The sequence below is a fragment of the Dicentrarchus labrax genome, unplaced genomic scaffold (assembly GCF_905237075.1).
Source record: "Dicentrarchus labrax unplaced genomic scaffold, dlabrax2021, whole genome shotgun sequence".
Lineage (NCBI taxonomy): Eukaryota > Metazoa > Chordata > Actinopteri > Moronidae > Dicentrarchus > Dicentrarchus labrax.
The window spans coordinates 8,946,947-8,971,391 of record NW_026136715.1 but is presented as its reverse complement, the minus strand read 5'-3'; the positions used below and the strand labels follow the sequence as shown (position 1 = coordinate 8,971,391).

The following is a 24,445-nucleotide window of genomic DNA, read 5'->3' as shown; positions in this document are numbered from 1 at the left end:
ACATTGATGGTTATCTTACCACATCTACTGTGCTGAACACATGGCAGTAGTGGTGGCTGGTCTGCAAGTCCTTGGTGATGTAGGCAAATGTGCACAAGTCCTCTGGGTCCTGGGCTGCGCATGAAATATTACGGATCTCATGCTCGGCAATGATGTTCTGCACACAGAAGAGAGGCAGCATAGGACTCAGTAACAGGCTATAAATAATGTTTCTGTATGATGGTATTAATACAACATAAACACAATATCAACCTATCTAATATAGCACTTGAGTGCTATAAGTAGTGCATTATAAAAAAATATGATTTATCAACCTGACAAGAGACAGCCAGTAAAGAGGAGGCATGAATCATGTATTAAAGCCATCGCAGTAAAGAGCAGCCATACAAAGTAATACTGGGCTGAGCTTCCGAGTCTTTGTTTATTAATGTCAAATAAATGTCAATATGAGCAGACTTGCTGGCTGTCAGGAAATACATGAACAAATCTGACATAAACTTGCAGGCATGACATTTACAATCACAGAAAGGAAGCAGTGTGATGTTTGACACTTTCATGCACATGATCTCAAAATATTTAGTAAAGTTAACATATTTGCACAGGGTTCAATTTTAAGTATAACATCACTCTGAAGACATGCAGGGTTAAAAAGTGAACTTTTGCACAAAGCAGTGCAGTGTGTGGATGTAGTGGCTCACCTTATTGGCTGCATCAATGAACTTCACACCCTTGTAGGTGATGGAGAGGACGATGGTAGGGACTTTTCTCATTTGTTCTGTCGACCTCTGGAGGAAAGCAGAACACAGGCAGAAAGGACATTAACGTTATTTAACATTTACTTATGCATCATGTCCTGTGTCTGTACCCTTAGACTAGAGAAGAAACATCTCTTTTACCCGCATTTTGGCACAGGCATCCTGCGTGGACTCTGTACCCCGTAGATCCTTGATAAGCATGGAACCGAGGTACTACAAGGGAACAGAAGACAGAGAGAAACTCAGCGTTGGTGTACATGTTCAAAGAAAACTGCATCATGTAGGAAGGAGAGAGGCAAGACTGTACATTGGCTTCGTAGGCGCAGGATTCAAAGATGAGCTTCTCAGGTTGATGATGCCAGTTCTGGACCGGGGCGTAGGGTGCTGCCAGACTGGGCGGCCGCAGGGTTAGACGAGGCTCTCTAGGCCGTTCTTCGTACCGTTCCTGGAAAAAAGAAGTATAATTATCATCAGACTGGCAGAGCCCCAATATATGACATACTGGAGGACATAACGTACTGCTGAAATGAAACCCAAACATACGTGTGATCTGTGTCGTTCACTGCGATATCTTTGGGTAACGTCATAGTCAGTATCTGCAGCTTTTTTCCTCCCTGGCTCTCCTACTGGCAGCAGAGGGTCCATTGAGCGTCCCGTGTAGGATTCCATCTGACTGAGGGGAGACGAGGTCTGGGATCCAGGCAGGTCTTGGCACTGGACAGACAGAGTCGGACACGGTTAGTTGTCCCATAATGAACAGTGACTGTCCTTCATTTTTCCCAAAACCTGCAAAATGTGTGGACTAAATACAAATTTAATGACTGAAAATAACAGAGCCACGCCTGAGAAGAGGGAAAACCATTAAAAAAAACATTCACGAGTGAGTGTAAAATTAGAAAGTTGTTGGTAAAACAGTGTAGGAGTCTGCAGGTCCTCACCCTGATCTGAGACAAACGAGGAGGCTTTACTGGAGGCTCCTCATAGGGCCTCTCTGCTAAGGAAGCAATGATGCGTTTCCTGTGACCAAGTAGGGAGATCTTTAGCACCTGGAGGAAAGAGGAAGTTATCTGGTGAACCTGTGGAGCAGCACTTGAGGAAGCAGAAGTGCTGGAAAGTTGGAGGCATACCAAGAAACATCAGACACTGCTACTTCACCTGTCATAACAACTTCCCCTTAAGTCTTCAAGCCTCCAACCTTAAATGACACCCTATCTAAGTGTTATTTTAGAACCAAGAGAGAACTTTGTTCTGTTTCCCTTATATATCCTTACCAAATCGATAACCAACTGAAGAATTGGAAACACATTTCTGTGTATTCACCTTCAAAGTTTGGGTTTTTTGCCTCCTAAAACTGAAGCTGGAGTAAACTGTCAAACTTGTCTCTTATCCCTTTAACACACTGTAAAACTAATTTCACCCTCTGATAGTCCTTGTAGTCCACGTACGTCACTGTGACTCACATTGACAATCTCCAGTTCCCACAGGTTTTTGACACAGTCTAGCGAGCGGTACCCGCTGGCCAGGAAGTTATGCAAGTACTCGTGCAGGCCCAGATTCTCCAGCCAAGAGGACAGGGAACTGCTGCCGTCACAGCCTAGCGCTTTCACCTGTGGGAGAAGACTTAATCATTCACTGATGCTTTTTGAGGGCTGCGGGACAAGATCTGGGCATATATGCATTTTAAACCAGTTTTCCTGCTGCCTTTTTGAAGGAACTTGCAGCACTTAACCCATACATGTATATTCATACATGTCAAGAAGGAGGAAACAGATCATATGTTATATTTACACTAATGCAGTAGTGAAAGAAGTAGTCAGACCTTTTGCTTAGTCCCAAAAACAATCTGAAAAACTCTATGAAAAGTAAAGGCCCAGTATTCAAAATAGAGAAGTATTATCAGCTAAATGTACTTAATATACCAAAAGTAAAACCTATTCTGCAGAAAAATGACCCCGTAACTGATTTGTTCTTAGATATTACAATATTAGATTGTTAATAGTGATGCAACAATGTTGAAGTAGCATTTTATTGTTGTAGCTGGTCGAGGTGGAGCTAGTTTTAGTTTTTAGTTAACTACTTTATATACTGTTGTAATAATAATAATAATAATAATAATAATAATAATAATAATAATAATAATAATAATAATAATAAGCTCTACTTATACTGAACTTTTCAAAACAAAGTTACAAAATGCCTTCCATGACTGGAACATTTCAGGAGGCAATAAAATTATATTAAATCAAACAGTTATAATCATATAGAAGTGAGGTAGAATAAAAAGAAGTCCAGTGGTTCTCAGTGTAGGGGTCAGGCCCCTCCAAGATAATTAATGGGAGAGGAAAAAGACCAAAAGAAGTTCTGCTACAAAACGTTATATTCATATTTTGGACTTTTTACTCATCTTTTCTTTTTGTTGTGAAATATTGGTTATTCTTAGTTCTTTGGATCTCAAACCACTGGAAAAGTTAGAACTGGTGGAACTGTTAACAACAAATGTATCTGAAACATGACACATGGCCCCACCTAGACAAAAGTACCTGAGTACAGTACTTTGCAAATGTACTTAGTTACTTTCCACTGCACTACCTTGGCACTGACAGGAGATTGGCACCTTGTGATCTAATATCAGGTGCAATGCAAGACGCTGAATCAGCCTATAGTATGCTGAAATAAGTAATGAAGTAGCAATCAATGATTTGTCACCTTGGGTAATGAACGCGCTGCATGCAGGATCTTCTTTCTGTGGCTTGGGTCTGTGATCCCAATCTCTCTCAAGTCCTGGTCCTCCATTACATTGCTCCCCTATAGAACAAAATACAAAAAACAGGATCTCTGGTAAATGATATGTGCCTTAATTTATTAAGGCATCAACTAATGAATTTCAGGCAAAACATCAAGTTGCAACATAATGAAAAAGCCATATAAATAAACACAGACTGTTTGGTTCCAAGTTTACATCTAGTTTAGACAAATCCTCCACGAGAAGAGCCTATGCTGCAGGGTTAAGTATTGATCACAAGTAATGCTACCATTGCAGAAAAAAGGTCAATTACTCTTGAGTGAGATGTTCAAACTCCTCCCAGGGACCCAACCTACTGTAGTGATGGGGGCATGTCAATAACCCCTTAAAGTGTGTGGGGGAGGGGACTGACAGGGATGTGTGTGAATGATGGTCAAACCCATCTTTGGTTGCACAGTGCCACCTTTGGGACTGTGTGGCAGGTAATGGCTAATGGAGAAAGGAGCGATAAATCAATGTCAGAACTGCAGAGTGGTCAGCGATCTGAGATCGAGGGTAGAATACTACTGCATCAATAGTTGACTGTAACTGATTGCTGCAGGGTGAAAAAAATCTAAACACGCTGACGTGTAAAAGGAAAGTCTATTTCTACACTGAACGTCATTCATTAGTAGTGTCTCGTTAGCCGATCCATTGGTCTAACAGTCAAAATACACAAGTTATTACCGAGTATTACTACTCAGATGACAAGACAGTAAGCGCTCCAAGTCCAGCTGTGTTACTTCTGAGGACTTCTAAGCAACTAAATCTCATGTGTTTAAGTATCGTGATGCTCCTTGGGAGCTGCTGCCTCAGGAAGAAATTGTGACGGCTCAGGGCACATATGGCTGACTCTTCAATATAAACCTTAAGTTAATCCTATGGTGCTCACCTCTACACACACACACACACACACACACACACACACACACACACACACACACACACACACACACACACACACACACACACACACACACACACACACACACACACACACACACACACACACACACACACACACACACACACACACACACACACACAGCAGTAACGGGATAGAAGAGAAGCTGTCTGTAGGTCAAACCTGACAGCCTGTTTTTCATGCAGACGCTGTAGATGCAAACAAGGGGTGGAAAGGATAAGCAAATGGGAGGAGCGAGTCTGTCCAGCGAGAGTAAAAACTGCAGAGTAATCTGTGTAATGCTGCTCGTCGTGATGCAGGTGATGCGGCTCAGGTCCTACCTATTTGGCAACACCTGAAGCTGCACAACGTCCTCCTGGCTGCATACTCTTCAGTTTTACAGTTTATTTTAATCTATATTTTTGTCATCACAATTTTTATGTACTGTGATTTTTATTGTTGATTTTTTTTCTGTGCACACATCTATTGTATGTCTGATGGTGAGGGATCTCTCCTCTGTAGCTCTTCTATTACTTTCGGGTTATCCGAATCAAGAACAATTAGGAAAGAATGAAAGTAAGACAGAGGGACAAAAAGACAAGACAGAGAGAAAGACAGACTGCCACACAAAAAGAAAGTAGGAAATGAATAAATAAATGAATAAGTCAAACGCAATGTGTACATGAACTCTCCAAGGAAGGAAGTTATGTTGGTTGTAACAATGGTGAAACATGGCCCTCGTTAGAGCTCAGTTGAGCACAAGACATCATGACGCAACTCTTTTGCTTCCTTAATACCTCCCACAAAACTGACAACTTAAAGCCCATTATCTGTGAGCAGCAACACGCACGCCAATTGCTGCTTCTCCAGATGAGGATTGAAACTATTTGGAGAGCTGGATGGATAATAGCGCTTTCACAGTGCATGGATCATTGCATTACGGTCCCACTGGAGATTAACTGATAAAAGGCTCTGTGGGAGGAAGTGTAGCTCCAACAGACTGAATCTACAGTCTTTGCTGCCATTTCCTGGGTTGTTTTCTGCACTTTTTTACTGTTAAGTAGATGTGTTTCAATGCAGCCTTTTTATTTCTTATGCCTTTCCTGAGGGCCTTCTTTATGCTTGGTTGCACCCAAAGTTTTCTGTTTATTGAACTTTATAAGATGCAATTCATGATAGTCATCACTGAGACACAGGAAACAACCAATTTAAATATTTTTTGCTGACGATATGGTGGTGTAATCAAACAAAATGTTTGTTATGAAACAGGCCTATGCCTGTGGATTTGGTAGCGACTACCATTAGTGCTGAAATGATTAGTCCATTCATTAATCAACTAGTCGATTCACAAATAATCAATCTCCAATTATAACTGATTAACTATTTAAGGTATTTGTCATGCAAACAACACAAATTTTTTTTCTTATATTTTATTGACCAAATGGTCTAATAATCAACAATATAATCTTCAGTTGCAGCCCTACCTGACGTAGCTAGACATTTCAATGTTGGAAGTTGAGCCGATTTGTGCGAATTTGTAGGATTTATTTCAATCCACATTAGAGCCGAAAAGATTAGTCGATTCATCCATTACTTGATCGACAGAAGGTTGATCTGCAACTATTTGGATAAATTGATTTAGAAATTGTTTTTGTCAAAAATTCCCAACATTGTCTGCTTTCTCAAATGTGAGGATTTGCTCGTTTTATAACAATAAATTGATTATCCTTTGGTTTTGGACTGAGGTCGGATAAAACAAATCAACAGAGAAATTGTTCGGGAAAAAGACACACAAAATTATAATGAACCATTCAATATTCAATTGAGGAAATAACCGTCACATAAATTGATAATGAAAGTAATTGTTAGTTGCAGCCCCCACGTTTTCCTATTCTGAACCAAACCCTAGTGGGGACTATAAATGTGAACCTTATAAGGGGAAAGATGCTTAAAAGGGGACCATCTAGTCTTTGAAAGGTAGCACAGTTGATGAAACTCCCATCTAACATAAATATTACATCCACCTCTCTATGTCTTGATAATCCATTTATTCCCACACAAGACTTTGAAAGCACAAACAGGGTAACTTGACAGACGTGGTGGAAAATTCTGACTAATGTGACTCCACTTTCTCCGCACCACAGGCTCAGCAGGTCTAAAAGTGAGAATACATTACTTGAGACAAAGCTTACATCAGCACAACATAGCTAAAAAAAATATATCCAGATTGGTGTACACTAGGTGTTTTTTTTGTCTGTGCTTGTGCGGCCCATCCATCTCTGCTTTCCCCTGTCCTCTCATTAAAATGCTGCTCTCTCCTCCACCTATCCACAGCCACAGCAGTCCCTCTGGTTTGAAAGCACTCTGAATTCAGGCCAGGGGCTCGAGGGCACGGATCACTCCTCCTGACCATCTAAAGGACAGCTAACCAGCAGCACTGAAAATCATCGTTTGTCCTACTAAACAGGCTGTCATAAGACCACATGGGCCTGTGAAAAAGGCTAAGAGGAAACTGTGACAGAGTGTGCAAGCATAATAAAAAATCAACCATGTGTTCCATCTAATTCCTGCACAAATGTTTTTCAAACGGGTAAAAGGACAATACATCACCACCATTACCCTAACAGAAAAATCAATTAATCCATTCCCAATCCTTGAGCTTCTAATGCATGAAGCCATTACTGAATTTCCAATTTGTCTGCAGGCTTTGGAGGCATTGACTCTTTCCAGCATAACCACTTTGCATTAATTTTAAGGCAGAAAATAACAATGAGGACAGAAAACCAAGATTAAAACCACGCTCTTTCTGTATAAATTAATGCTTTTTATCTGCACTGAGTCACCTCCACTGGATTGAAACTTAAGGAAATGTTGCGTCTTGTCTTCTCTAGCTGGCTCTATGTCTGCTATCTTCAAATAAGATAATGTCCCTGCAGAAGCGCATCGGTGCCTCGAATACAAACTTAACTTGGCTGACCCTGTCACAGCTGACGATACAGCCACCAGAAGCCCGGGAGTAAGGTTGAGAGAAAAGGAGCGGTTTCATTTCAACAAGCATTACTTGTCGGTACCAGTGAGGACTGGAGAACAGCATGGCCACGCAGAGCTTGTTTCATCGGGACATTTGCTCCATGAGTCGATAAAAAGCATCTAATTGGTTTCAGAAGAGGCTTGTCTCTGCTTCGGTGCTTGAACACAACACAATCACTGCTGTTATTGATCCACTTCTAGAGCAAGCCTGCAGGGTAGACAGAGATCACAGCAGTCTGACTGACAGAGTAAACACTGTTTAATTAGTGATCTCACTGCTACAGCTGACATACTGTTTCTCAGCCATTGTTTTTCAATGTATTGCATAACTATGGTAAAATTAAAAGAAGCCTGCAGATCATTTTAGAGTGTGCTGGTAGAGTGTGATGATCAGTGGATGCCAATTTCTTCCATATGATGATGAAAAAAGATGACTAAAGACTATTTCTGTCTGTACATGAATTTAACTTATTGACTGTCTAGTGTAACAGTTCAACTATAGAGGCTGTATCATATTCCTCATTAGATTTTAGTCTCTAGCAATGATATATATCTGTAATATCTAAGTGTAAATATGAGTTTGTGTGCTATTAAAAGCTGGATCAGTTTGGTAATTACAGGAATTAATTGTATGAATTACATGGAAAATAAAGAAACATTTATAAAGGAACCAGTAAATGATGTGCCACAAGGCTGGTGCTACTAATAAAATTAGACAAAACAATTCTGCCTGGTTATAATGAAACAGCCTGAAAAGTTTAGCAAAGACAAGGTGACTCAGAGGGTAATTTTCATTTCCAACTGAGACCAAACTGTGATTCTTAAAAAAGGTCAACATTTACTGAAGGAAGGACACGCCATTTAAAAGGTTACAGCTTTTTTCTAAATCCTCCAGCGAATTTTGGGAAGCCAGGTGGTCGGTAAGCCGTGTTTAAAGATAGAAAAATTGCCAGCTCCACTTTGAAAAGAAAAAAAGAGGACTCAGGGCTGAGGAAGGAGAGTATGAAAGACTAAAAAAACAGTAGGAAGATTAAACCCTGAGAGTAACTTCAGAGGCTTCAACACAGAATTAAACATGGGTGTTGATGACAACGGGTGAGAGGGAGAGTGGTAGATAGATGGAGGAATGCTCTACTTCCAGGTTATGTAAAGCAGATTAAAGATTATTCATGCAAGCACCATTGTACACTGAAAATAATCTGACACAGCTGGCTCCTATAGCTATAGGAAGTCCATGCTACATAAGAGCACGAAACATTCATTTCTTTTGGTATTCATCAGTGTAGAGTTCCTAGCTTGAATTTATAATGCTATCCATAACAGTAAAACATTGGTGTGTTGATATTAAGGGCTGGATTACAAGATGGATCTATATTTCATTGATGTCAATGCACACCACTGAGGTTTAGTAAGCAATATGTACAAGTCTAATTACCACACATTAAATACCAAAAATTGACACTGACTGTCATCTGCCAAGACATAAACATGGCAGTGTTGTTACCTTTCAACTAAGATGTACATGGAGAAGTCAAAACAATGAAAACACCAGATGAAAAGGGTTACAACTTCATCACTATTAGACTTGCTGAGAGAAAGGTGGCTCATATTAGGTTTCATGAAGTTTGGCAGGATTTATCAACCCCCCTAATGTATATACTGTACACTGTATTAATTTCATTGAGGGTTTTGGATTGATGGCTGTAATTTTTGAGGTAGCTGCCCAAGATTGAACCATTTCGCAGCCTGCCAGTCTGTGGAAATACGGAATTTAAACATCGGTTTCACCCTGGGCAAACATCTGATCTTTGATCTCTTCCAAGCAGACAGAAAACATCTGGAGGATCATGAAACTACCTTTGAAGATACAACCTACCACTGGATAACAGGTTAAAAACCCCTAAGGTTTGATAGGCAACACTGTGATCGAATCAAGGGGTAACATATGGAGAGCTGAAGTCACAAATGTGGCCATATTTCCCTCACTGTGCTAGCTGCACAGTTGACTCACTAAACTGAATTAATTTTCTGTTAATTTGAATATTAAACATTTGAACAAATACGTTTGTAAAGCAGCACCAGACCACCGATTTGTGAAGAGGTTAAACGTGATTTTTTTTTCCCGAAAACCCCCTTTCATTTTAAAACGGGGTTTTTTAAAAAAGGGGGGGGGGGGGGGGGGGGGGGGGGGGGGGGGGGGGGGGGAGTTTTTCTTTTTTTTTTTGCCCCCCCTCCTTTTGCCCCAAAAACCCCCCTTCCATGACTCTGGAAGGGGAGGCTTAATAAACTTAGCTTGCTCTTCGTGGTTTTCTTGCGGTTTTTTCCCCTATTCGGGTTTTGGGGTCTGGGCTCCCGTGCCCTGTATCGCGCGCACCGGCCCCCGGCGGCGCTTCCTCTGCCCAGTCGCTATCTTTCTCTTTTTGCTTACGCTTCAGCTGTTGCGGCGGGGGTTGGTTGCTTCTAGCCCGGCCTGCCTTTGATGGTTATTTTAGTCTGCCTTTCGTTGCTATTGCTGGTTGTTACCCGGTTTGGGGGTGGCGTGGGCCCGGCGCTTTGCTCTCGCTGGTTATGCCGTGCCTTCCCTCCCTTTCTTTCCGCCTTTGTGTGGCGTTGCCTTTCTTTCATCGTCTTCCGCATTACATCATTAGGTACTACTGCTCGGTAGCATTGTTGTCCTTTTATACACCGGGGTGTTTTTTGCCCCGTTTTTTTTTTTTGTACCGGTCTGCTGCTCTGCGTGCCCTTAGTGCAGTCCTCCTCGCGGGCGCCCGTTTTTTATCTATGCCTCTTTTTGCTGTGTAGCCTTTTCTACTTTGCGGGGCTGCGCCTGTGGTGCGGCTCCCATTCGGTTTTCCGCCTCTCTTTGCCTCCGCCCGGCTTGGCGCATTGGTTTTCCTCTTTTTTCCCCGGCCGCGTCTTTTTATGCCCCGTCTTGGGGCCTCGCCACTTCTCTTCTTTACTCAGAGTTTGCTCTGCTCCCGGCGCTGCCTGCCTGGCTTATTAACATTCGTGGCCGCATCCAGTTTATACTCCCTCCCTTCTATATTTATTATTATTTTTTAATCCCTTTTTTTTCGTCTTCTGGCTTAATACCACTTCCTCTACCTATTGTCTTTATTTCAAGCCCTGTTGTGCGGGTTCTTGCTGTTTGCCGTTTATGTTTTTTTTTTTCCTTTTTTTTTTTTTTTTTTTTTTTTTTTTTTTTTTTTTTTTTTTTTTTTTTTTTTTTTTTTTTTTTTTTTTTTTTTTTTTTTTTTTTTTTTTTTTTTTTTTTTTTTTTTTTTTTTTTTTTTCTTCCTTTTTTTTTTTTTTTTTTTTTTTTTTTTTTTTTTTTTTTTTTTTTTTTTTTTTTTGGGTTTTTTTTTTTTTTTTTTTTTTTTTTTTTTTTTTTTTTTTTTTTTTTTTTTTTTTTTTTTTTTTTTTTTTTTTTTTTTTTTTTTTTTTGGGGGGTTTTTTTTTTTTTTTTTTTCCGCGTTGGGGGGGTCTTGGAGGGGGGGGGGCGGCGCCGCCCCCGGCCCGGGGGGGCGGGGGGGGGGGGGGGGGGGGGGGGGGGGGGGGGGGGCCTTTCTCTCCTTCTTTTTTTTTTTTTTTTTTTTTTTTTTTTAACCCTCCTAACTAACCTATCTCAATTTTGGCACATGCATGTCCCGTCCTTTTTACACATGCAGTCCCTTCACATGTTGTATGCATGTCTACAGAAGGGTACAGTTCAGGTACAAAAGGTAGTCCAACTTCTTGTTATGAGTGTTGAGTTGAATGCTGCTGGATTGCAGTGTACTGTTCAGGATTTTTGGGTCTGTAACAGACATACAGCAGCTCACATACTAACTGTTCTTTTTTTATCTTTAACATTGTTTCTTTTGTGTCGTACAAACTATGATGATTTAAAGGAGTACATTTTCCATTAATCGGCTTAACAAAACAATTAACTACTCTGATTTCTGATTGCATGGTAAATGTTTGGTTGTCTTTAGTTTTTGAGTTTTAGTTTAAGCTTTGGTTTGAGAATGTATGTGCAGCGTATACATGGATCTGACAATAATAATAATAAAAACTTAATTCATACTATTGTACATGTGAGGACACACGAAAATGTCACAGAGTTGCTGTCTGCAGCCACATCTCACCAAACACGTAACAGTAAAATTAAATTAAGTGTTTGGAAGGGATGAAAACCAGTACACACGTGGCTCATCATGTGTTAAAGAGAAGGTGTATGATAGGACGGAGGAAGAAAGGGTTTTCATCTTGATACATAAGATGGCTCAACATGCCCACTGGCTCAGCCTACCAGCTACCAGCTGGGTCCCTTACTCTCTCCTCCATCAGTCCTCATTACTGACGAAAGCGACAGAGCCAACTCATAGTGCTGTTGCACACTGTGGGCTCTATAAACTTAAGCTTGGCAACAGCATCCCATTGCTCACCGAGATGCTCCTCCATTCTGGCCGGGCATCTGCTGCTTCTCAGGCAGCCGGCTCACTGGCCGTAAGTGAGAGGCCATGACAGCGGCCGCCAGAGCTGGAGACAGACTGTCTGAGAGCCTGAGACAGCATGAACCTGATTCAACATGCAACCAGGCGTAATGATATTTAAAGTCGCTGTAAACAAAATATTTGACAGCACAGATCAAACTGCATATTGTCTAATTGAATGGACATGTAAATCTAGCAAGCATCAATTAATGCTTTGCTGGAGAGCATGTCACTAGAGCGAGAGGAAAGCTTCTGTTATTGAATCAAGAAGAGAATATTGTGAATTTTATAAAGCATGTGATGTAATGTGTGATATTGAATTATGTGCTGAGTCCGCCCAGAATAAATGACTCCTACAATAAAATCTTGTAGCTGTTGAAAAACAAGTCATGAGTCTCATGATGGTGGGAGGGGTCATTATAGGATTTCAACTAATTGAACTTCAGACAAAGCTAATGGGATCATCTCACTGCTAATGGAGGCTGGCATCAATTGGATTAATGCACAATGACACAAACTGGAGTTAAGTAGGAGGTGAAAGACAAAAACAAAAAGATCCTAAATGTGAGGAAGAGACGAGAGTCAGGCAAGAGCATCAAGGTCAGTTAAGGGAGGAACTCACCATGTAGTGCAGGTCGTCGAAACCATTCAGGAGTAGTTTGCTCTCGTACTGCGGCAGCCCCACGTGCTCCAGCCAGTCTCCCACAGGCTGGTCCAACAGCCGGCCAGCAGCACCTGCTGACAGGGGAAAGCGCTTCAGGAGGGAGAAACCTTTCAGCCGGTAGCAGCGGCACTCTGAGGATGAGACGTGGCATTGCCACATCATTCTCGGCCAGCAGAGCCGAGCGCACCAGCAACAGGAAGGCGGGGGAGACAGTGTCCTCTGTGGACAGGGCGTCAGCTCCCGCGGGGTGGCGGGGGCTGAACCACAGTCACCCAAGATGGATTAAAATACCCCTGATCTCAGGGGTGAACTGGAAAGAGATATGAGCTGGTGGACTACCAGCTTATATCCACAAAATTCCTAGCTATGATAGTCAGCGAGGAAGATGCCAAAAGCACTTATAATCAGGATGCTGCCTCACTTAATGGTGCAATATGTAACATAACAGTTCATATCCAATGTGGAAAAAAGTCAAAATATCCCATGTTAGGAGGTAGCATTTTTTGTCCAAAAAAAGGCTTGCAACTGATTTAATTAAGCTTTTGTTTTGTAATGAAGAAAAACTCGGAGGGGTCAGAGAAGAGAACAGCAGGCCATAACAATGGGGAATTCCCCCCCCCAGGAAAGTTAATGTGTTTCAGCCACATGGAAACTTGTTTGGAAACTTGTAGTCAAGAAGCAGGAGACAGTTAATTACCAAGCTCTGGCTCATCCCAGATTCACAGACCTAGCCTACTCTGCATATAATCCAACATGCATAGTCCAGATAGGAATCTACTTGAGAACATGACAGCGTTCGCGTGGAAAGTGGTGGGACAGATAAAAAAATGCGACACGTCTTTCATCAGCTGAGACTGATTGAGAAAAAAAGCTACAGTGACAGCTGTCAGCAGCCGGAGCCGAGAGGAAACTAACCTGTAGAAGGACAGATGGCTGCCTCTACCTTTGATAACATATTACTGGTAAGTTTTAACTCACTTCCAAGGCAAGAAACCCATATTTTCTACAGTGGGAAACAGTTTTTACACAACAATTTGGTGTATTTATCTTTTAACTCTTAGTTTGATATCCACATCTCAACCACAGTTAAAAGTTAACAGAGTGAATAATTATTCTGCTCATATGAGAGCTTTACATATCCGCTACATTTATTTTCCCCTGTGCAGGACAGTCTATAAAGAAAGCTGATCATTTACATTAACAAAAAGATATCACAACCTGAATTATGAGTAAAATGCCCATTTTAAAGCATATTTTTCCTTTGTCAATGCTATGATCATCTATTCAACCTGCTACAAAACCAATCCTGTTGTAGGAGATTCCTACGCCATAAATCCCATTTTGGTCATTCCAGAAGCTTGGAAATGTGTCAAGGAAAAAAAAAATCCAGTCAAGGATCCAATCAGCTACTTCAAAGAGCACTTTAGTAATAGCTGGCCCCCAGGATGAACTCTTCTGCAGTCAAGAGAGTGCCAAAACTGTCTCTCCTCAGCCTGGCTCAGTCTGTGAGATGCATCCAGCAGCAGCCACTTCTACAAAAAACCTCTGTAGTCCACTCTAGGCTGAGGAGCAGACCACCTAGTCCTACAGATGCCGAGGTGGCGTCCTCCTATTGTCCTGACTGTTCACAATTCTGCTGCCTGCCTCTCTCCTCCCATTCTCACTCTATCTCTCTCTCCCTCTCTCTCTCTCCCCCCTCATTGCATACGCTTCTCCACTCCTCCCTCCCTCCCTCTCCCTCTCTCTCTGAAACACTGCAGGTGGCTGGTCTTTGTCAGTGCGAGCGACCGTTTCAGCTACAGACCTCCCGCCACTCATTACTTGCATTTGCGCTCGAGTTTCTGCAGCTTCTGTGCATCAGTCTTTTCTTTTCTAACAGTTTCCTTCACCCTCCTCCACCATGAGTTTCACTCTGATGTAGTGAGTGGATCAGTAGAGAGGAGAAAAGTACAAGAGACTGCAGGCACAGAGCCAATCAGCTGGAGACATCACTGCTCTCCAGTCAACACTGAAAGAAGGCAAACATTGGACTGAATCAGAGAGTGGAGAAAAAAGTGATGCGGCTTCTCACATCTACCGTGAGTCCCTTGATGGCCTCCTGACAGCGGCTTCATTGAGACGGAGCTGTAGGCATGACGGCTATAAGATTGAGGCTCACATACACAGAAGAGTGGATTCAGACTTAGGGCAAGTTCAGAGCAGACAGCCGGTGATGGGGCGCTAACTACTTTACTGCAGTGGTCTCAGCTTTCCTCAAGTCTATCGAGCAAAATGAGCTCATCCCCTGACATGCGTGCTGGTTAATATTTAAACAGCTCACTCCAGTGTAGGGCATAACAAACAGGAGGGGTAAAATACGAAGACAGACAACTTTGTCCAAAGGCATACTGTAGTTGATCCACTGCATTGCTCATATATATTAAAGTGTGGCTTAGGCAAAGTGTAAACTGGAGGTGAATGTTGAATAATGTGAAAGCTGAAGGGAGGGAGTCGATTTGTTCGGGGTTTACTGCTACAGTCCCCGAGCACCATCCATCAACCCTGACGACAGGCTTTTGAAAAGCCGAAAGAATAACAGGAGAGTAGGTACAGAATCTTTAACACAAAGACATTACATTACAGAGTGTGAAGCTAGATCTAATAATGGGTTTCTCAGGAACTTTGGTCATAAAAATACACCTGGTACCTTGCAAGGTAGGTTTAGAGACCAGTACTTGACCTGTCCTGGCCCCCTCTGGCTTAAAAGCAATTGTGTAACACACAAGAGCAACACCGCCTTGAAATAAGGACGGGTAAAATGAATCCAATGGGTCACCTTTCTATTCTCTAAACTGCAGGATGAGAAAAGCTTTTCAAAAGTGTTTTTCTGCAGCTGCTAATGTTGATCCCTCATCTGCTCTATTGCAACAGACCAACTGTCTACCCGCATTACACTTTTGTACCCAATTCTCTGTTGTTAACTGAATCGTAATTTGTTTTCGGGTGCCTCCTTCATTAGCCATGTCTCCCAGGCACCTGTTTGATTTCCCTTGAGGGCCCTGATACGGATCAAATAACTTGAAAGATGATTACAAAGCAAATCCAAACAGGTATGGTGTATAGTACAAAGCATGAGGTATGGGTCCACAACAACACAAGGAAGGCGTTGATTGTCAAAGAAGTACCTGTGGCAATAAACCCATTTGCAGAACATACTTAGAAAGGTTGATTAAAGGTTTTGAGGAAATGCAGGCAAATAAATACATTGTAATTCTGCCCACCAATGTTTCTACCTACAGACAAATGGGTAGTTTGGGGTTTTTACATTTAAACCTGGCTTCACAAGCAATAAATAATGCAACACTGGTGAAATGAATTACAGAGGTGAGTAAAAACGGACATAAAATCAGCACTAAGAGTTCACTCGTTTTCCCGCAAACTTTCAGCTTTCATCGATAATAAATTTTTGATTCAATCTCAATTTCTAGGTGTTGAACTCTAATTAGAACTTGAAATAGCAATAAAATGAGCGTACTCTACCTGGTGTAGCATATTGCTGATCTCTGGAGAAATCGATGCCAGCGCCAATCAGTGTCATGATCTTCTCGATCTGAGGACAGGAACAGAGGAGAGAGTTAAGAACCTGTAGGAGCCATCAAAGTTCAGCCTCTACCTCTCACCAGCAAAAATACAGAGAAATGCCCCCATGCCTTAAACAACAAACCACCAAATGTTACAGTCACCCTGCAAAAGCAAATGAAAGCATTAAGGTTACCTTCAGCGAGAGAACAGTCAGTCACAGTGGTTTAAAAAAGACACATAAATATAAAATTTGAAGGGCATCTTAAGCAGCTGCACCATGGTTGATTGCTTTTATATCTCATTTATGGCCCCAGCATTACAGCCATTCATACTGGCCCGTGACTGCAGGATGCTGCATCTCACCTGACGCCTGCAGCCAAAACAATACTGATTTATACAGACATCTCTGTCTCACAGTGTGATGTAAATGGTTGCAAAGAAAAAGTTTTGTCTGGGCAAGAAAGCTAAGAGAAAAATACAGAAACAATGTTAGGTGATTCATGCTTTTTATCACTTACAAAGCTCTCAGACAAAATACTTTGTACCAAGTTAAGCTATGTGTGTCATAATGTTCTTCCAATGTTGCTCCGATAAGACATTAACTGAGACTATCAATACAAAGCACAGAAGAAGTTAAATAAACAAGGAGCCTGAGAAGAAAGATGTTTTTGTGCAATAATTTCATGCATCTCTACAGAATGCATGTGTGATACTGTCATTTCCTTCAAATGCATTCACAAAAGGCACAGAAGCAGCAGATGGCCAGTGAGCTGCAATATTACCCCGATCACAAGACAGAAACATGGCTCTCTCTTTGAACCAATCCAGAGTATGCACAGACATTGGGAGAAAATGAAAAGGTAGAATCTGACAGTGCTGCTGTCAGACCTGCCAGGTGCTGTCACTCCTCACTTATTGTGCCTTCTTGGAAATATTTTATCTGAAAGTGACTGTCGTGCCACTGGCTACAGAGTAGAAGTCCTGGCTACTGCTCTAAAAGCCAGCAGACAGGTTATATGTCCTCATTAGTATAATTATATAAGGCAATAAAGTGCCATCAGGAGACCAAGGTCTACATTTGTTAGATTATCATCATCAGTCTGTACATGGATGCTCAGCAGTGAAATGGTATGTAATTGGAAGAGAAATGTCGGTCAGAGATAGAATTCTAACTTCGAAGAATAATGCATTGATTTCAGTGTGCTGCTGTCAGACTGAATAGTTAATAGTAAATTAAAGCCTCTAGACTTGTTTAGAAGAAGAAATGAATAATCACAAAGACTATATCATTCCAAAAGGGTTAATGAAACCTGACAGGATCCCATCTACCTCTACAAAGCATGCCCCAGAAGAGGACAGAGCCAAACCCCAAAAAAGGACCAGGAGATATTTATATGAAGGTGGACATCTTACGCTGTCAAAGGAATTAGATCTTCGTTGTTTTGTGGCGATAGAAGTCTTCGGCTTCTGCTAAGAGAAAATTCAGGGTTTTGTTTTGCCTTCCTTCTGTGCACCTACCTACACTGTGCCAACTCTTCTCTGGCAATGGGGATTATAATCATACTGTTATATACAAAGCTCATCTACACAGTTGGCACATAAAACATTAAACTGAATGTAACTGAAATATTTGACATGCAAACTGTACATATCTAGTGCATAAGGAATGTGTTTGTTCAGAGGATAAAAAAAATCCATCAGCTTTCAGGAAACCTCTCTAATCCTCAGCACCTCGGAGGAAATGCCTAATTTCTAGCAAAGAAAGGAGGAAAGACAAGGTGTGAGACAAAGGGCAGTCGGAAGATTGCATTATTATCCATCTGCCCAATGTTACTTCTCCATACTGTTGATTAAAATACTGCATATTGACCAGATGGTAGATTAGTCACAGAAGCTCGACAAATAACCTCCATCTATCAGCACCACATGTTCACTACATCAGTCATTAAACAGGAATGTTGATGGTGAATTGGCAGCATTTCTCCTACCTGAGCAAAGACCCAAATGAGTCAGCAAAAATGGGTGGCTACTGGGTATGAAAGTGTCTTTGCATGTGTAAGGGGTTTTATCATGACAAAACTGGATTTAAACAAACAGAAAATATTCTCCACAAACTTTAAAGGAGGTGGTCAACCAAAAAAAAAAAAAAATGCATCTCCTATTTCAGATGCAGATAATCCCACATAAAGTAAGCACATGAGATGCTGTTGTAACATGATTTTCCAGGCTTGTATACTCTACTACAAGGGAGGCCAGGCTTCACCATTTAAGTAATGGTTGGCATTGAGTGGGTGGTGTCCTAATTTGGGAGTGGGGGTAGGAAATTACCAGCTTTTGCTTCTTCTCAAATTTTAGGAAATTTACCTTTCAATTCTTGCAGTTAGATGAGGCAATTGATACCACTCTTCATACGTACATCTGATACCCATACAATCTGCCTCCCAGCATCACTAAAGTTCACTAATCAGCATGTTCATCAGGTTAAACAAACAACAAAAAGCATGTTATTTGTGAGTTTTAAAAAGTGGATAGAACCAGGTTAGCTATTTCTTTCTTTTCCACTCCATTTACCTTGGTGGTACAGTGGTATTGATTTTTCTTTGTTTATTCTCAGCAAGAAAGCCAACAAGAGGTTTGCCAAAATGTCCAGCTATTCCTTTTAACCTGCAATTTATTTATTTATTTGGGGACACATTTCTGGCCACCTAATTAATAGGTGTGGCGCTGAGCAGGTAAACGTACAATGAGCTTATCAGAGCTCTCTCACTGAAAACAGCTGCGTGCTGTGGCTGAAAACAATGCTATGAGAGTGGTGAGAATAAACCATAACAGTCAAGACCCAGAAAGCTTAACAATAAGCTGACACTTGTTATAAAGCTCCCTCAGATGATAACTTTCTGTAGGTTGAAGCGACCCCTTTCACATTGTTTTCACATAATCATTTTGTTATTATAAAAATATTGATTATAACAGCAGGAATGATGGTACATCTCTCTTAAGCTACTGCAAAGAGGTAGCTGACATTTCTCGAGCGGAGATGTGAAAGATACAAAAGTCCAACTGCATCTTCATTGGCTACTGCAAGCGTGTTCCGCTGGGCATCTCTTCTCTCTGTTTCCAATTTATTACAAAGCCTAAACGTGTCGTGTTATGTTGCTCCCCTAATAACCTAAATTATTAGGCCTCAGCAGGACAAAGCCAATTAGAAAGCTGCTGATGAATGCTGGTATTAATCAGGGGTCCAATATGTAAAATCACACACACAGAGCTGTTGTAGGTCCAGTAATAATGAGGACGGGACACTGCTCTCGTCTCGTAAAGAGGCCGAGGTCTGTACTGAGGGGAGGATAATGCTCGTGTCAGTTGCATCACTCCTCAGCAATGAGCAAAAGGGGGAAATAAGCAGCTGTGATCTGGCATGCAACTACCCAGTTATTTCTTTAGCTCACTAGAGACAAAACACACATGTACTTTAAAACACTGATGCAGAGGTTGTAATATTATGTAAACCCCCCCCCCCATCTGCACGTCCCTGTGATACCTTTCTGAATGCGTCAGGCTGCAGTGAATAATAAGAAAGAAATGAGAACAACTGGTTGCATTTTAAACACACCAGACTGCAGATAAGGTCAGCGTGCCAAGCTTTTCATTTTAAGACAATGCAAGTATGCATATGGATGCAAAAACAAAAACACACATCTGCATTCAGTCTTGCTGTATCGGCTTCACTTGTCCAGTATAATGGAAAAGGGAATGCTAGCTGGTCCAATGAGATTTAGAACCAGCTACTGTGAAAGGCAGGTGTGATATAGTGTTGGAGCTGGGTAAATATATCCTTATCAGGGGACACAGCCCGGTGATTTCCTCAAGGTAAAACACATCCACAACAAGAAAAAGCCTCATGGTCGGGGACTGAGAAGCTCTGTGCCATGAGAATTAATAGAGGAGAGAGGAATGTGTTTTTGTGCTGCAGGATCGAATCAATACAGAGACCTGAAATGGAGAGCCGTCTTTTGTGAGAGGGACTCGCTATGAATGAGGAGATACAATGAGGAGGGTCAGAAGTCAGCGGCGAGTCGGAGGTCAACAGCTGAAGAGCCAGCGGTGATGAGAGATGGTCAGGGTGAGATTAAAGACACATGAACCCATTTATCATGCCTCTCACAGCAGGACTGCTGCTCCAGGATGACTGAGCAGAATAAAACTGACTGCTATTTTCCTGCGATTTGAAAACAGGAACTGTTCTTTCATTATCAGCCTTGAGAATCTCGAACAATACGAAACTAAAGCTCAGAGAGGGGTGGTGGTGGTGGGAGAGCTAAAGGACGCCTGGCAGAGCTTGTTCACGATGAAAACAAAAGGCTTCTGCAGAGAGTGTGCCCAGACCACCGGCCTCAAATTGGCAAGCTGGCACCAAAACAAGGGTTGGATGAAAACTATGGACTAGTGAATGGCATCAAGGGGAACACAAGCACACCACCGTCTAAAGCAGGTGCCAACACCTCAATGCCACAGTGGGACAAAGCACTGTCAGCACTCCCATCAACATCCTCCTGAAATAGCCCAATGTCATGCTAGTGTTTTTTGGAACAATATCCCTTCCACACAATATCAGAACTTTGCAAACTCATCCCCAAAGGATGCAGAAATATATATATATATAAGTTCACAACAGTTTAAAATCTTTTTTAGAACTTAGAACAGGAAGGGCACTCCTTCTCTCCAATGACTAGACTGGAGGAGCACTAAGTAGTGGCTGCATGTCTCAGCCCCCTGTGGCTCTCGTGTTCTCCCCCTGGTGGGGATTAGAGAATAGATTTCCCCGGCTGGTTGCACCGGGCCATGACACACACCCACAGTTCGGTTTGATCTCAGCAGGTCAAAAACATGAGACTTCTCTGTAGCAAACAGCAAGGCCACTTTTCCCTTCACAGAAAAATAAAAGCAACACCAAATCCGCAGTGAGTTCATAAACATGGCAATACAGGAAGGCAAAAAAACAAAAGAACAAAGAAATGCTGCATGAATTGCTCGTTGAATTTAAAATGCCACAGAGGATTAACTTTTTAAAGAACATACTCAAAAGTAGAAGGACAATGTGAGGGAGAGCCTTGAGCTTTTCCCCATTCCATTGTGCTGTAATTAGCACAAAAAAAAAGCAATGAGCTTCAATCAGCGCATACCATTCGAACAGGCTTTCATGAGAAATATAATATCCAAAGAAATGCTAGAAAGCATCAATTATTTTCCCCATTCAATTCATTCATGGCAGGTAGACAAGATTAATGAGCCTCCAGTGGGGCTGCTCTCTGTAAGGGAATCAATACTCACAAAAGCTGGTTTCATAGTGGCTACTGGATCTGTGGAGTGCGAATCGAGAATGAAGTTAAAAGTGAAATGGGGCTGAGGATGACGGCCCTCTCCTTCTGTCCTTATGTCTACAGCTCTGTGTCTCCTTTCTCTCCTCCCATCTGTGAAGCTCAGTTTGCTGGCCCACACAATGTGCCCCCTGGATTGTCATCTTCAGTCTGATCCCAAGGACCAAGACCAACCCACATTAGCATGCGCTTTACACACCAGCACACACCCTGCACGTAGAGCACAAAACACACATGCACACACACTCAGAGCTCCGTAAATGGAGAGATGCATAGGCCAAGACCTCATGCAAGTCAAATCTCCTTGTCTTGAAACCAGAGGCAGTGTATCCAAGGGTGTGTGTGTAGCTCATGTGAAAAGGAGGGGGGGGGCTGAAAGAGTAAGACAGATATAGAAAGAAAAGGGATGAGGGTGTGAGAACGGGAATATTTAGCAAACCAGATTTAAAAAAGAAAAAAAAATGGGGTTTTTTTTAAAAAAAAAAGGGGTGTGTGTGTGTGCGTTAGGTAATGTCTTGGGACCCCTCGTCCAAATGCTGTCACACAGCTCAGTAGAGTATTCTGGAGCAGCCAGTCGTGACCGGCAAGATGGCTGCATCGCAGAGAGAGCACCAGCAAAGGAAAACACTGTAGATGGAGCAACATGGGCCTGAGGAAAACGCAGAGAGAGACTGAATAGAGAAGGGTGTTTTCAATTTTCAGAGGACACTCCCAACATCATTAAAGAGAGTGCAGGCTAGGTTACGCCCAATCAAACTTTAACTACTTTCCCCACACACTCTCATTTGCTATGCACTTTACATCGGCAGTGTGAATATTTCCATTTCAAGCAAACGCAGGCTTATTCCCTGAAAGGGAAAGGAGAAGAAAGATTTGCGGCTCTTTCTTTTTGCTTTCAGCACTGAACTCCCAGGCATCTGAATAACTATTCAAGTGAGAAGAAATCGGCTTCCGAGTTCATTAACATTAACTATGGCTCCTAAATTGGACAAAAGAAATTGCCTTTCAAAAGTAATATCAGCTTCAAGAATGCTAACAGGCTGTCAACCAAGGCTAATAAACATCTCATTACTATCAACTGAATCAAAATACCTAATCTCATTTGGGAAATAGTGTCAAAAAATGCTAAATCATTCAGTTGTTGCCACCGCAACCCGCCACCTGCAGTGGGGCTTACATTTTCTGTAATGCAAGTTTTACATTACGAATTCATTTCAGCTGCCATGCATGAATGTAAGATCTATTGGTCTGGCTGTCCGGCTGTTTTATATACATACAAACAAACACAGTCTATATACAGTCTGGCAGGGAGCATGATCCTGCACATACATATGATGAATTGAAGGCAGAGCTCGTGGTTAGCAGATTTATCTGCGGGATACATTTTTTTTTTTATTCTGACAGGACTGACAACCAAAATCATACATTTTCAAGGTCAAATGCATTGTTAGTAATATCTTAAAACCATTTCATTTTGTGGCCGGCAGACTGGAGAGTAAATAAAATGAACTCCCGTGGGATGAATGAATGAATAATTAAGAATGAATTGTGCTGCTCTTTGCCAGCATCCTACTTTAGGATTTTAAAGAAGCTCTTAGGCATTCAGAAGGATTCTGGCCAGTTCAGTCAGTAACACACACTAGTATGGAGCATATAGTAAATGAGGCCATTGCCTGAAGTCTATCTCTTTTTCACCGATAAGATCTCTTCTTCTGTCCAGGCCAATAATACAACCTGGTCTCCTGCCACATGGGAGCGTATGCTTGTGCAAGAGGACAGCGATACCTTCTATTTTGCCTCCTCCCCTACAGCCTTTTTCTTTTACAATTGGATCAGTTCTCAAGCTCAATCTATTCAGTTCATCCGTGCAGGAGCCCCGGGAGAAGAAAACAGAAGAGCCTCAGGATTATTACTGGCTGCTGAGGGCATCAGGGAAGAGTAGCAATCCCCAATAACTGACTAATGTCATGCCTGCCTTAATCCTGTCATGCTCTCTGAGGTCTCAGATACAGTCTGAGGAGGTGAAGTGTTCGTTAAACTGGATAATTAAGACTGTACAGTGCCCTGTCTGCAACCAGAAAGTGGAATAAAAAAAATTCAAGCACACAAAACGTCACAATGTTCTGCAGAGGGTCGACAAAGCCTTTATAAGTGTCATAACTTTCCTCTATGTGTCAACTATGTCATAATAAGCAAACACCTAGAATGCCAAGAATATTAAAAAAATACCAACAGTAGTCCTTACTATCTGAAAGTGAAAAGTTTGAGAAAGACAACAGAATGAGAGCACCAGTCAAACTATGGTCTTGCTTTGTATCTTACACTAAAGGAGATATGTTCTTTCCATGGAATTTACTGAGTGCATACAGAGACGTACGGAAGGTCAGTTTTTGCTTGTAACTTTAGTCAAAAACCTTCAATTTTCAGTGAGTGTCTCCTTGGCAGACTTTGACAAAAACAATAAAGTAAAGTTATGTTGTCAATGTTTGCTAATGTCTGGTGATGCTGAAGCAGATCAAGGCAAAAACCTTCCTTGTAGTGCTCACAGCCATAAAATCCCAAAGACAAGGTTACATTGACTGTACACAAGAATGAATGAGTCATGCTGCCAAGGTGTTGTGCTTCGCCTTCAGGCCAGAAAAGTGTTTTGAACTTTGACAAGCTTCAGTTAGGGGCCTTGTCTACTCGCCCCTCTCCATCAGAGTTTTGACGGGAGTATTTCCAGACAGAACAAACAGCAGGTCAATTTGCTGCCATGCTTAAACGGCCCTCAAAGACATTCTCCTCAACTACAGCCTGCTATGACAGTTATCAGCCTCCGTCAGTGAGCTCAGAACTGCAGCCACATCAATACAACAGCTGGCACAGTTTATGGCAGCACGAAACCGAAATAAAT

The 24,445-nt window shown here is 41.8% G+C and overlaps 1 protein-coding gene across 11 annotated transcripts in view; it reads right to left on the bottom strand.

Moving 5' to 3' along the window:
• Positions 1–24,445, bottom strand: part of LOC127378168 (ankyrin repeat and SAM domain-containing protein 1A) — a 65,974-nt gene that overhangs the window by 7,253 nt on the left and 34,276 nt on the right. For 4 of the 11 annotated variants that reach the window (XM_051426868.1, XM_051426877.1, XM_051426874.1 and 1 more), the window contains 11 exons: positions 17,585–17,641; positions 16,130–16,199; positions 12,569–12,684; positions 3,462–3,560; positions 2,216–2,362; positions 1,694–1,801; positions 1,299–1,469; positions 1,063–1,200; positions 897–968; positions 699–785; positions 20–157 (listed from right to left, as the gene is read on the bottom strand). In XM_051426868.1, the coding sequence (XP_051282828.1) occupies positions 20–157; positions 699–785; positions 897–968; positions 1,063–1,200; positions 1,299–1,469; positions 1,694–1,801; positions 2,216–2,362; positions 3,462–3,560; positions 12,569–12,684; positions 16,130–16,199; positions 17,585–17,641 (1,203 nt within the window). Of the gene's footprint in view, positions 1–19; positions 158–698; positions 786–896; positions 969–1,062; positions 1,201–1,298; positions 1,470–1,693; positions 1,802–2,215; positions 2,363–3,461; positions 3,561–12,568; positions 13,705–16,129; positions 16,200–17,584; positions 17,642–24,445 lie in introns of those variants that run through there. The other 7 variants (XM_051426876.1, XM_051426879.1, XM_051426869.1 and 4 more) reach the window with 6 other exon arrangements.